Consider the following 14,063-nt stretch of genomic DNA (forward strand, 5'->3'; position numbering starts at 1 on the left):
ATGAAGAGTTGTGACTTTAATGAAAAGTTGCGATTTTTATGAAAAGTTGTGACTTTTATGAAAGTTGCGACTTTAATGAAGAGTTGCGACTTTTATGAAATGTTGTGACTTTTCTGAAGGGTAGCAACTTTTCCAAATAGTTGTAACCTTTCCGATAAGGCACAATAAACATTTGTTCACACTATCCTTTGTTGTCTATAAATAGAGGGATTTCCTCTCATTTTAAAACAACGAAAATTCTGAACCTCTTCTTCTTCTTTTTCTTCTTCACAATTAAATATTTGTGTATTTTGCTCCTGTTGAGTGACTCACTAACACCATTGCTTATGTTAGATATCCTGGTATGTATTTTTAGAGTCATTAATTTATGCTTATGTTATTAAGGATAAATGATAAGATGTAATAATTTTCATTTTCCTTTACATTATGAATGTTTGTTACTACGTAATCTTTTATGTAAGATAATATAGTGTTTTAGTTTTAATGACTGATAGATTTTAAATATTATTTTATAACTTTCGTGATATTAAATTTCCGCGAAGCGCGGATATTTTTACTAGTATAAGTAAAAACTAACATGTCCAAGTCTAAGACATCATAAATCATACAAAACAATCAAATAAATATAAGTATTAGTATTTTCATCTTAAAAAAATATAAGACACAAATAGATTTTGGTTACAATATTCATTGCCCACAAAAGTATTATTTTCATTAACACCTTATCAAACTCAAGTAAAATCTTGACACAAACTATTTCTATTAGTTCCACAGAAAATAAATTAATTTAGATATTATGAATATGTACCATCTCAGTTTATGTCAATGTTTTTTCCTTTAAGAAAAACTAAGAGGTCATTACAAATCGTGAACCAATTGTGATATGAGAATTTTGTTGGCGTGATGCGTACAAGTGCTGCTACATTTTAAATATCACATCATGTTGTTGGGCTATTGCTTATGTTCCAGCCAAAGGCTCATGGCCTAATCCTACTTGAAAAAGGATTGAAATTATTCTCTTTATTTGGTTTCCAATTCTATTAGGAAAAGGATTGGAATAGTAATCCTATTTGAAGTTGGTTTTGGCTTTGTAAGAAAAAGCACAACTCTATAAATAGAAGATGGTCTTGAAAGAATAATTCAGATTACTCATTAGTATTGTCTTTGAAAGACATTAGGACATAGGAGAAGTTTTTGAGAGAGCTTTCAACAAGAGATAAGAGAGAAGAAAAAAGGGTTCTTTTGCTGCAGTTTTTTATTTCGACCAGCAACCTTCAGATCGTATTTTCCGATTAACTAACCGTTGGATCGGGCTGAAATTTGTACTGAGTGTTCCTGACATCTTGGTGGTTGATTTGAACGGTGAAGATCGGATTCGGAAGTCAGAAAGATCGTGTTTTTGGTCTATCGGATTCAGAAGTCAGAAAGATCCTGTTTTAGGTCCTGAACAGCAGCTGAGTTTGGGTGGAGTATCTTTCTATTTATCTTTTGTTGGTGTAGCTATTGTTTGTTCTCTTTTGGCACCTGTTGTGTAGACATTAGAAGAATAATTGTAACTCTCTTATTGTTATAGTGAAGCAATTCGGATCTTGTCGATCCCGTGGTGGTTACCTTCGTTTTGAAGGATTTTTCCACGTTAAACTTGGTGTTCTTTATTTTAGATTTTCGTTTTCATCTTTTCGTCACAACAAGTGGTATCAAAGCGAGGTTCTCTATATGGAGGGGAATATGAGCAAGATGGTATGTCTAAACGGAAGAAACTACAACATATGGAAAAGCAAGATGAAAGATCTACTGTTCGTGAAGAAGATGCATCTTCCCGTTTTTGCTGCTCATAAACCTGAGACTGTGACCGATGAAAATTGGGATTTCGAGCACCAACAAGTATGTGGATATATAAGACAATGGGTTGAAGATAATGTTCGCATCTATATTGTGAATGAGACACATGCTTAAACATTTTGGGAAAAGTTTGAGACGTTTTATGCTTCAAAAACTGGCAATAACAAGTTGTTCTTGCTAAAGCAATTGATGACCTTTAAATACAAGGAGGGCAATCCTATTCTTGATCACATAAATGATTTTCAAGGTGTTCTTGATCAGCTATCAGGAATGGGTGTTAATTTTGATGATGAAATACAAGGACTTTGGCTTCTTAATACTCTACCGGATTCTTGGGAAACTCTTCGTGTCTCTTTAACAAATTCTGCTCCTGGTGGTAAGGTGACTATGGAATATGCAAAAAGTGGTGTGTTGAATGAAGAAGTTAGAAGAAAATCTCAAGGCACATCCTCACATTCAGATGTTTTGTACACAGAAGATCGAGGGAGAGATAAGACAAGAGATCCGAAAAGTAGAGGTAAAAGTAGAAGCAAGTCAAGATTCAGGAATCCAAATATTATATGCCATCATTGTGGAAAGAAAGGACATATTAGAAGATTTTGCAAACAATTGAAGCAAGATCTTAAAGAAGGGAAGAAAGAAGAAAATAATGGAAACAATGTTGTTGCTGTTGTTCGAGATGACCTTCTTTTTGCTTGTGATAAAGACGTCATCAATTTTGTATCTCAAGATACAAGTTGGACAGTAGAGTCTGGAGCTACATCACATGTCACATCGAGAAAAGACTTCTTTTCATCTTATACTTCTGTTAACTCTGAGGTGTTAAAGATGGGTAATGCTGGTGAGGTTAAGGTGTTTGGTGTTGGCACTGTTTGTTTGAAAACCAATACTGGTTCAACGTTAGTCCTTCAGAATGTCAAGCATGCTCCAGACATTCCCTTGAATTTGATCTCTGTAGGACAACTAGATGATGATGGCTATCATAATGAATTGTTCAATGGCCAATGGAAGCTCACCAAAGGCTCACTGATTGTAGCTCGAGGAAGAAAGCATTCAAATTTATATGTGACACAAGGATCGATCCTTGGAGACTCTATAAATCTGGTGGAAAGCGAGACTTTATCAGAATTGTGGCACAAAAGGCTTAGTCATATGAGCGAGAGGGGGATCACTTGTTTGGCTAAGAAGAATTTGCTTGCTGGTGTGAAACAAGCAAAGGTAAAAAGATGTGTTCATTGCTTAGCTGGGAAACAGAAAAGAGTTTCTTTTCACAGTCATCCTCCTTCAAGAAAGTCTGAGCTACTGGAGCTAGTACACTCTGATTTGTGTGGTCCTTTTAAAGTGAAGTCAAAAAGTGGTGCGCTTTACTTTGCAACTTTCATTGATGATCATTCTCGCAAGATTTGGGTATATCCTTTAAAATCCAAAGATCAAGTACTTGATGTGTTTAAGGAGTTTCAAGCCTTATCTGAGAGACAAACGGGAAAGAAATTAAAATGTATTCGCACTGATAATGGTGGTGAGTATATTGGTCCCTTTGATAACTACTGCAAATCGCAAGGAATTCGTCATCAGAAGACTCCTCCAAAGACTCCTCAATTAAATGGCCTGGCAGAAAGGATGAATAGAACTTTAGTTGAGAGAGTTAGATGCGTGCTTTCATAGGCTAAACTTCCAAATTCATTATGGGCTGAAGCACTTATAACATTGTTGCTTATGTTATCAATTTGTCTCCTGCTGTTGCATTGGATGGTGATGTTCCAAACAGAGTTTGGTTTGGTAAGGATGTTTCTTATGATCACTTGAAAGTGTTTGGTTGTAAAGCTTGTGTGCATGTTCCAAAAGATGAGAGGTCGAAATTGGATGTTAAAACTAAGCAGTGCATCTTCATTGATTATGGTCAAGATGAGTTTGGATATCGCTTTTATGATCCAATTGATAAAAAGCTCATTAGAAGTCGTGATGCTGTGTTCTTTGAAGATCAAACTATTGAAGATATTGACAAGGTTGAGAAACCAGATTCTCAGATTGATGAGAGCTTAGTTGATGTTGATCCAGTTCCTATTATTGATACATCTTTTGCACATGAAGGAACCCAAGATAATGAACAGGGTGTAGAACCTATAGATGTTCCTATTGGTGATGTTGTGGTTGATCATCAACCAACTAATGCTGAGATGACAAATTTGGATGCTCCAGAAACCTCTTGTAGAAGATCCACTAGAGAGAAGCGAAGCTCAACACGTTATTCTCCTAATGAGTATATCCTTTTGACTGACATGGGAGAACCTGAAGGTTATGATGAAGTCATGCTAGATACTCATAGAGATAGGTGGGTAGAAGCCATGGAAGACGAGATGAAGTCACTTCACGAGAATGGCACATATGAGCTAGTGGAGTTACCGAAAGGTAAGAAAGCTTTAACAAATAAATGGATCTTCAGATTAAAGCAAGAGCAACATACATCTGCACCTAGATACAAGGCTAGGTTAGTTGTCAAAGGTTTTGGTCAAAGAAAGGGAATTGACTTTGATGAAATTTTCTCTCCTGTTGTGAAAATGTCCTCTATTCGTATGGTTTTAGCCTTGGCCGCAAGTCTAGATTTAGAGGTTGAGCAGATGGATGTCAAGACTGCCTTTCTTCATGGTGATTTAGAAGAGGAGATCTACATGGAGCAACCCGAAGGCTTCATAGTTAAAGGAAAAGAAAACCATGTTTGCAAATTGAGAAAGAGCTTGTATGGCTTGAAACAAGCTCCAAGGGTGTAGCCATTAGAAGAATAATTGTAACTCTCTTATTGTTATAGTGAAGCAATTCGGATCTTGTCGATCCCGTGGTGGTTACCTTCGTTTTGAAGGATTTTTCCACGTTAAACTTGGTGTTCTTTATTTTAGATTTTCGCTTTCATGTTTTCGTCACAACAAGTGGTATCAGAGCGAGGTTCTCTATATGGAGGGGAATATGAGCAAGATGGTATGTCTAAACGGAAGAAACTACAACATATGGAAAAGCAAGATGAAAGATCTACTGTTCGTGAAGAAGATGCATCTTCCCGTTTTTACTGCTCATAAACCTGTGATTGTGACCGATGAAAATTGGGATTTCGAGCACCAACAAATATGTGGATATATAAGACAATGGGTTGAAGATAATGTTCGCAACCATATTGTGAATGAGACACATGCTAGAACATTGTGGGAAAAGTTGGAGACGCTTTATGCTTCAAAAAACTGGCAATAACATGTTGTTCTTGCTAAAGCAATTGATGACCTTTAAATACAAGGAGGGCAATCCTATTCTTGATCACATAAATGATTTTCAAGGTGTTCTTGATCAGCTATCAGGAATGGGTGTTAATTTTGATGATGAAATACAAGGACTTTGGCTTCTTAATACTCTACCGGATTCTTGGGAAACTCTTCGTGTCTCTTTAACAAATTCTGCTCCTGGTGGTAAGGTGACTATGGAATATGCAAAAAGTAGGTGTGTTGAATGAAGAAGTTAGAAGAAAATCTCAAGGCACATCCTCACATTCAGATGTTTTGTTACACAGAAGATCGAGGGAGAGATAAGACAAGAGATCCGAAAAGTAGAGGTAAAAGTAGAAGCAAGTACATGATTCAGGAATCCAAATATTATATGCCATCATTGTGGAAAGAAAGGACATATTAGAAGATTTTGCAAATAATTGAAGCAAGATCTTAAAGAAAGGAAGAAGGAAGAAAATAATAGAAACAATGTTATTGTTGTTGTTCGAGGTGACCTTCTTTTTGCTTGTGATAAAGACATCATCAATTTTGTATCTCAAGATACAAGTTGGATAGTAGATTCTGTAGCTACATCACATGTCACACCAAGAAAAGACTTCTTTGCATCTTATACTTTTGTTAACTCTGAGGTGTTAAAGATGGGTAATGCTGGTGAGGTTAAGGTGTTTGGTGTTGGCACTGTTTGTTTGAAAACCAACACTGGTTCAACATTAGTCCTTCAAAATGTCAAGCATGCTCCAGACATTCCCTTGAATTTGATCTCTGTAGGACAACTAAATGATGATGACTATCATAATGACTTGTTCAATGGCCAATGGAAGCTGACCAAAGGCTCATTGATTGTAGCTTGAGGAAGAAAGAATTCAAATTTATACGTGACACGAGGATTGATTCTTGGAGACTCTATAAATTTGGTGGAAAGCGAGACTTTATCAGAATTGTGGCACAAGAGGCTTAGTCATATGAGCGAGAGGGGGATTACCTGTTTGGCTAAGAAGAATTTGCTTGCTGGTGTGAAACAAGCAAAGGTAAAAAGATGTGTTCATTGCTTAGCTGGAAAACAGAAAAGAGTTTCTTTTCACAGTCATCCTCCTTCAAGAAAGTCTGAGCTACTGGAGCTAGTACACTCTGATTTGTGTGGTCCTTTTAAAGTGAAGTCAAAAAGTGGTGCGCTTTACTTTGCAACTTTCATTGATGATCATTCTCGCAAGATTTAGGTATATCCTTTAAAAATCCAAAGATCAAGTACTTGATGTGTTTAAGGAGTTTCAAGCCTTATCTGAGAGACAAATGAGAAATAAATTAAAATGTATTCGCACTGATAATGGTAGTGAGTATATTGGTCCCTTTGATAACTACTGCAAATCGCAAGGAATTCGTCATCAGAAGACTCCTCCAAAGACTCCTCAATTAAATGGCATGGCAGAAAGGATGAACAAAACTTTAGTTGAGAGAGTTAGATGCGTGCTTTCTGAGGCTAAACTTCCAAATTCATTTTGGGCTGAAGCACTTAACACTGTTGCTTATGTTATCAATTTGTCTCCTGCTGTTGCTTTGGATGGTGATATTCCAAACAGAGTTTGGTTAGGTAAGGATGTTTCTTATGATCACTTGAAAGTGTTTGGTTGTAAAGCTTGTTCCAAAAGATGAGAGGTCGAAATTGGATGTTAAAACTAAGCAGTGCATCTTCATTGGTTATGGTCAAGATGAGTTTGGATATCGCTTTTATGATCCAATTGATAAGAAGCTCATTAGAAGTCGTGATGCTGTGTTCTTTGAAGATCAAACTATTGAAGATATTGACAAGGTTGAGAAACCAGATTCTCAGATTGATGAGAGCTTAGTTGATGTTGATCCAGTTCCTATTATTGATACATCTTTTGCACATGAAGGAACCCAAGATAATGAACAGGGTGTAGAACCTATAGATGTTCCTATTGGTGATGTTGTGGTTGATCATCAACCAACTAATGCTGAGATGACAAATTTGGATGCTTTAGAAACATCTTGTAGAAGATCCACTAGAGAGAAGCGAAGCTCAACACGTTATTCTCCTAATGAGTATATCTTTTTGACTGACATGGGAGAACCTGAAGGTTATGATGAAGTCATGCTAGATACTTATAGAGATAGATGAGTAGAAGCCATGGAAGACGAGATGAAGTCACTTCACGAGAATGGCACATATGAGCTAGTGGAGTTACCGAAAGGTAAGAAAGCTTTAACAAATAAATGGATCTTCAGATTAAAGCAAGAGCAACATACATCTGCACCTAGATACAAGTGCTGCTACATTTTAAATATCACATCATGTACCAAATTTCTTTTAGGAGTTTTGTTTTAACAATCAATTATTTAGCAATAATTTAAGGTATATGATTTCTATTGAAATTCACTTGGATATAAACCAACATCATCAACATAATTTTATAATTGAAACTGCGCTCTTAATTCAATAATTTGAGCAAATAAACGTGCAAAAATCAAATTGCAAGTTGATATCAAACACACATGTCACCATATCATGATACATCTATTAAACCATATAATATTAAACGGTCCATAGAAAAGTAAACACGTTCATATTCACCTTTTTATATATTTAAAAAATTCAAGGGATATAATCTCAACGTTAGTTGGTATAATGACAAACTTATCATGAGAACGAGCAACACAAAAGAATTCTTGAAGAATTTACTATTTCTTCAATATATGATTGGGAGGGTAAAACATACCCTTCAACTATAGTTTAATAGTTTGTTTTACCCTGCATTATACTATGTGACCATTTATTGTTAGGTTCAGACGCTTATTACGTGGACAAAGAGACAAATGAGGACAAGATGTTAGAAAGATCAGGTCCAGAGACGAGCTCGTACGGACATGAGGGCTGCAAGATTATTAGATGGAATCACCCACACACCATCCGTTCATTGGTCTTGGTACTTTAGGGCCTAGTTGAGGAATTTCTATTGGCTAGTGCCTCACTATTTTAACCTATAAATAGTTTGTTCCAATGATTCGTAAAACATTCTTAATTCTAGCAATACAACAACTCTATATTTTCTTATCCATTTCTATCTCTCAGAGACGCATTTATATGCCCCAAAAACATTCAGATTCATACTCTTCCTCTTTATTTATCTTATTTACTCATCGTAGCATCTAATTATCAAATTTATACTTATTTGCTTTAGCTTGCTTTAATTTACTTACTTAGCTCATTATTCAATCTAAAGAGTGCCTATGATTTGAACTTGAAACTTCAAGGTGAATTTTGAACTTCTTAAACCACTACACTAATTTTTAATCATGTGTTTAGGGGATTCAAAATTAATATATATACATAAAAATGAAATACTTGCCTTATATATACAATATTGTTTCTTTATCGAGGAGGTTCATATGAACACCCTCAGCCCCCTCTACATCTGCTCCTGTTCACAAGGTAATTTTAGAATTAAAGAAATAATTATCATATTGAAATTCATCTACAATTTAAAATAGCTAGTAAATCTAGACATGAATTTTTGAGATATCAATTTTTTTTTCACAAAAGAAAAGAAACTTAAATATGCATTTTCTTGATATAAGAAAAAACTAACATGCATGTCTAAGTCTAAGATATCCTAAATCATACAAAACAATCAAGTAAATATAAGTTCTAGCATTTTCATCTTCAAAAAAATATCAGGCACAAATAGATCCTGGTTATAATATCCATTTCCCATAGAAATATTATCTTCGTTAACACCTTCTCAATCTCAAGTAAAACCTTTACGCAACTATTCTATTAGTTCCTATTAGTTCCATAAAAAACAAAATTGATTTAGATATTATGAATATGTACCATCTCAGTTAATGTCAATGTTTTTTCCTTTTCCTAGAACTTGAGATGAGAGAGAGTTGCTAGGATGGTAAACACCATCTTTTTCAATCCGAAGGTTGTGAGTTCGATTCACCAAAGGAGCAAAAATATGGGAGCTCCTAGGGTGGGAAAAAAGTAGTTCTTGAATCACCAAATATAAACAAATTCTTCGTCATCATAAACTTGGGTGTAAGACACAAAACTAATTTTGTTGGCACAAATATCCGTAGTACTTGAGTCTATCACCCAATATCACACATTATTATTTCTCGAATATTCTACTACATTGAGGAAAATATGGCTTAACTGTTTTCCGCACAAAAAATTCATTAAAAATACAGATATATAGTATTGTCAAGATAAAAATGATGAATTATAACCCAAAGAACATAAATCTTTGGGTGTTAATATTTTCACTTTTTGTACCCGAGAAGTACTTTTAAACATGGGAACAAGAACATCCAAATGATAATTTAAGAGCCAAAAAATATTTCTCCATGCCCCCAGGATTCATCAAACTCTTATGGTAGAAATCTAGAAGCATAGAAACTAACATAGATTAAATAGAGAAGAAAATTCAACATAATAAATATCAAAAGAAGGAATTTGTCTTCATCGCCAAAATACATAAGCCACAAAATTGGCCAGAAGGTAACCTTTAAGTAGAAAGAGGACATCCCAATTATTAAGGAATATATATTAAAGTTTTAAAGAGTATTAGATGTATATGAATTGTCTATAGTAAATTGCAAATGTTGAAATGGTAATCCGAATAAGAATTCAAAGAGTTCTAGTTCAAAACTTATAAAACTTAAAATCCCATATCCGCCTCTCATAACTTGTATTCGACCTATTTGAGACAAAACTGAATTCCTTTAACAATTAGTCCACCGTTGTAAATACGTTTCTTCTTAATCAATCTTGCTTCAACAGGACCATTAGTGCCTTTCTTGCTATTAAAATATCCCAATTTTACTTTCATCCATCCATCTCCTCTCATTTTTGGGATATCCCCACTTCCTTGCAATCTTGCAAGGTGCACAGTGTTGGCCTGATTTTGAGTATCAATTTCACTCTCATAATTAACAAACTTAATACTTGATTTAGCAGATTCAAGTCCATTGCACCTATTTGCCAACTTGAACACCAAATAAGCAACATATTCTATCTTTGGTGACAACCTTTCTGTATCTATTGTTCCACGAATATCCAATCGACGTACAGAGGCAAGATATGCCACTTCAGAGAATCTGCAAAACACATTGCAAGAAGCATTTGTAAGGAATTTTTTATATTTTTTTAATGATATATAGGGCTTTAGCTCTTTAGTAGGTATACCAGATGCGAATATCAATTAGTGGGCTTTGGGTATCTACTGCTTGAACTTAAAAAAATAAATAGAAAAAAGACAAGGCTATACATAGTAGTATTATTTATGCAATTTAACTTGTTATAGCAGACTTTTACTTATAGGATCAAAACATTGCCAAGAACCTGCACACCATGTGAGGTTCCGCAGTATAAAGACAATTATTGGTGGGGTAGTTAAAATGTTCCTATTAAGGGCGTCTCCTTTCAAGGGTGTGAACTACCTTTCCTAAACAGAAAATGAATATTTACCATTTTTGTTGAATAAAACCTCTCAAGGGAAGACATATCTGTAGATGTGTATTTGTATTACTGTGAACAGTTGGCTTCTAACAAGCTAATAACTAACTGATATAACAACTACAACTAACTGACTACGCTAACAGTTAAGTTAATCAACAACATATAACTAACACAACTAACTATATGTATAAATACATTCTCAATACCCCTTCCCCCCTCTCAAGCTCACCAACAACTTTCCTCAATGACATGTATTATGCCTCTGCTGAAGATAAATATATAGTCTCTTGTATTATGACCTCCTTAAGTGTTCTTCACGGAGAAGGATCACATTCGCTTCTTCTCTAGGATCGATATCCCATTCCATCAAAAGGAAACTGAACAAGCATTAACCTAGGTTGTCTGAGGGATGCATGTATAGAAGATCACTCTCATTAACAGCAGTGGACGGAATTAGAAGAGGACAAAGATGCATCAGGGGAAATTGCCATTGTAAAATAAGTGGAAGTAAGCAAAGTAACACGTAATTTCTGCAAATTGAGAAAATGCAAAAAATATCTAATAATAGCTACAGAGGTACCTAAACTAGAGGTAGCTAGACTTAAAAACTCTAAGTACCGACAGTGGCATTGATACCATATCAAGTTCAGTGATCGGTGTTCAATCTCAAAGATTTGGAGCACGCACCAAGCATCAATGGCAGAATTCATAGAGAGGGAGTGTCTTATCCAGTCAATAAAAATTGTATCAGAGTAGATTTATTAATGCTTGAATCCATGACTCAAAGTAATATCTTGATAGGATGCCAATAGTGGTGGACTAGACCAAAGAGGGGTGCTAGTTATGACCAACCAGTAAGAGTGGTGGCCTGGATCAAAAGAAGTGTCTGTTGAGATGTTGGACACAACTGTTTGATTACAACTTTAATTTTATTATTGCTAAGTATGTCAGGAGGTTCATCCGACGAAGATTAAGGCAAGAGAGTAACTTGGTATATATTTATGAAAGTAGAAAATGAAGCATGAGTTAAATATCTTTATATAAAGCTGGACATATTTAACATCTATGTTCTATTTAAGGAGAGTGTTACATAATATGTAATGTCTTTGTATATTATATTACATCAAATTTGTAGGAATTTCTGAGATTATTTTGGATTTCTTTTCCTTAGTTATAATCCTGTTCGTATTTAAAGGTTGATTCTTTGAGTGATGATATATAAATTTCCCCATAACCTTTATAACATAAATGCCGTAGTTGTGTCCGTTCACCAGAAACTAATATGAAAAAGAGTTTAAGTTCTACACATTAACGACGTATAAATTATTTACGCAAAAATTAACTTAGAAAATCAATTAAGAGTTCTTATTACCAATTATAAATAATATTGAAGAGTCTTATTTTTTTAATGGAGCTCAGGTTCAATAAATGCTTCATTTGCCTGTGCAAACACACTCACTTAGACATGAGTAACATTCATTCCAAAGTGTTATTGGGTATATAAATTGTAATTAGAAATAAGATGGCAGATAAATTTTAGTTAATGCAATATAATTGAGTGTGCTCTGACAAATCAGACCACCATGTGAAATGATAAATTTAAATATTATTCGCGCATCGCTCGGGTATGTATACTAGTTACCTTAATATTAACAACATAAAAGAAAAACTTACACCATCTGTTTCCAAAAAACCATCAATTTTCATCAAATATTCATAATACAAAATAGTAATTACTGATTAATATTTCTCTATCGATCAGCATTCAAAAGCGTCCACAAAATAGTAAAAGTTTTTATCAGAAGTACCAAAGCAAAACATCATATCCCGAAGGAAATAAGATAAAACAACTACTCTAAGCTATCTCAGTCTTCGGATAAACATTTGTGACTTGAAAGTCGTCACCCATGATAGTCTTGAGCGAATAAAAGCTTGGAGTGTATTTAGTTGATGTAATGACATCACCGTCAACATTAACCACCCTGAACGTCTTCATTTCTGGGTTGTACCAAGCTAGTTTTGAGCGACTTTGAAACAAGATTTCTCCATCTTTCCAAATAAATATCGGTTCAAAACTATAGTTAACCATACCATGCGGAATAGATTCCACCAAAATGCTATTTTTAGTCCAAGATTCTGCAATGCCATACTCTTTCATCCACCATATATTAATATTAACATTCCATCTATCGACATTATCAGTCAAACACAGACAGTTCCCCAACTCTGCTAGCCTCAAGTTTGAGGATGGAGTTTCCAAACCAGGTGGAGCAGGTAGGGACTTGATCTTTTCTGTCTCAACATCGAAGGAGTAAATGCAGTCAGTTTTTTCGCTCTCCATCCAATGAAGAGCACCATTGACGTTAGCCTTGCCAAAATCATACCATACAGGACATGGAATTTCACCCACATTTCTCCATTTCTCATAGACTCCAAGAGTATAAACCTCCAATTCTGAAGCTCTAGTATCATCCTGAACCTTTCTATCAACTAATCTCAATACTTTATACTCTCCAGAGACTTCGCTAAAGCAAAACCCATAAGCAACTTGAGTAACACTTATCTCCCATTTGGGCAATTCAAGTTTGAAATACTCACCCAAAAGAGGATTGTTAATGTAAACCGAATGATTCTCAATGTGCGTCAAACCACCCACCAAACAGATAAATCCATTACAAGAACCAACTAAAATCGCACTCCTTGGATGGAAGTGAAACTTAGGGGTCACCTGAACGGTTCTGTTACAGCGGTGAACATAATAATCGTACTCTGCTTTGAGTTCTAGAAGCAAAGGACTACACTGACCATCCAAAAACAAAATGCTAGGGAAATTAAGGGATCTTGTTTGATGCATGTTAAAAAACAAAGGGTCAGAAGTTAAAAGGCCATACCAAAGTTTACAAACAACTCTACATTGAAAAATGGGCTTGATTGGCAATCTTGAAAGAATTTCAATCATGATCACCCATGGAAGATCCATAATTCTCGTGACATGATGAGAGATTCTACTTCCTTTGCAAAATGAACTTTTGACGTCCATGACTGTCATTTCCTTTGAACAAAATGGTTTGCTAGTTTTGAGGGTTATGGTCGGTTGGACCTTCATATATAGTGGACTCCAAGATTTCGGAAATTGTATTTCAAGCCAAAATGACTATAGACATTGACTAGATAAAGTTGGATGACTTCTTGAAAAATATTTAAGGAAAAAAAAATTAAATGCTACTTTCCATTATCATCCTTTTGAATGACTTCTTGAAAAATATTTAAGGAAAAAAAAATTAAATGTTACTTTCTATTATTATCCTTTTGGATGACTTCTAGAAGTCAAAACAAAATAAGTGATTTTTTTGATCATTTACCTTATTTAGCCATTTGAATCAGATATTATCGATGTTTTATATTTTTAGATGAAGTTCATTAATAAAATGTATAGAAAAGGATTAAAATTACCCCTGAACTATGTGAAATAG

The 14,063-nt window shown here is 34.7% G+C and overlaps 2 protein-coding genes across 2 annotated transcripts; both read right to left on the reverse strand.

The window, feature by feature from the left end:
- Positions 1 to 9,829: 9,829 nt before the first annotated feature.
- On the reverse strand, positions 9,830 to 12,269 carry LOC107063269 (F-box protein PP2-B13-like). The gene is made up of 2 exons (XM_015314915.1): positions 12,265 to 12,269; positions 9,830 to 10,229 (listed from the first exon to the last, which is right to left on the reverse strand). Exons 1-2 carry the CDS (start codon positions 12,267 to 12,269, stop codon positions 9,830 to 9,832), a joined length of 405 nt encoding a protein of 134 aa, XP_015170401.1.
- A 176-nt stretch (positions 12,270 to 12,445) lies between these two features.
- LOC107063270 (F-box protein At3g07870-like) lies at positions 12,446 to 13,444 on the reverse strand. Its single transcript, XM_015314916.1, has one exon. The coding sequence runs from the start codon at positions 13,442 to 13,444 to the stop codon at positions 12,446 to 12,448; it is 999 nt and encodes a 332-aa protein (XP_015170402.1).
- Between the last annotated feature and the right edge of the window lie 619 nt (positions 13,445 to 14,063).

Source organism: Solanum tuberosum, unplaced genomic scaffold, assembly GCF_000226075.1.
Source record: "Solanum tuberosum cultivar DM 1-3 516 R44 unplaced genomic scaffold, SolTub_3.0 scf00325, whole genome shotgun sequence".
NCBI classification, from domain to species: domain Eukaryota; kingdom Viridiplantae; phylum Streptophyta; class Magnoliopsida; order Solanales; family Solanaceae; genus Solanum; species Solanum tuberosum.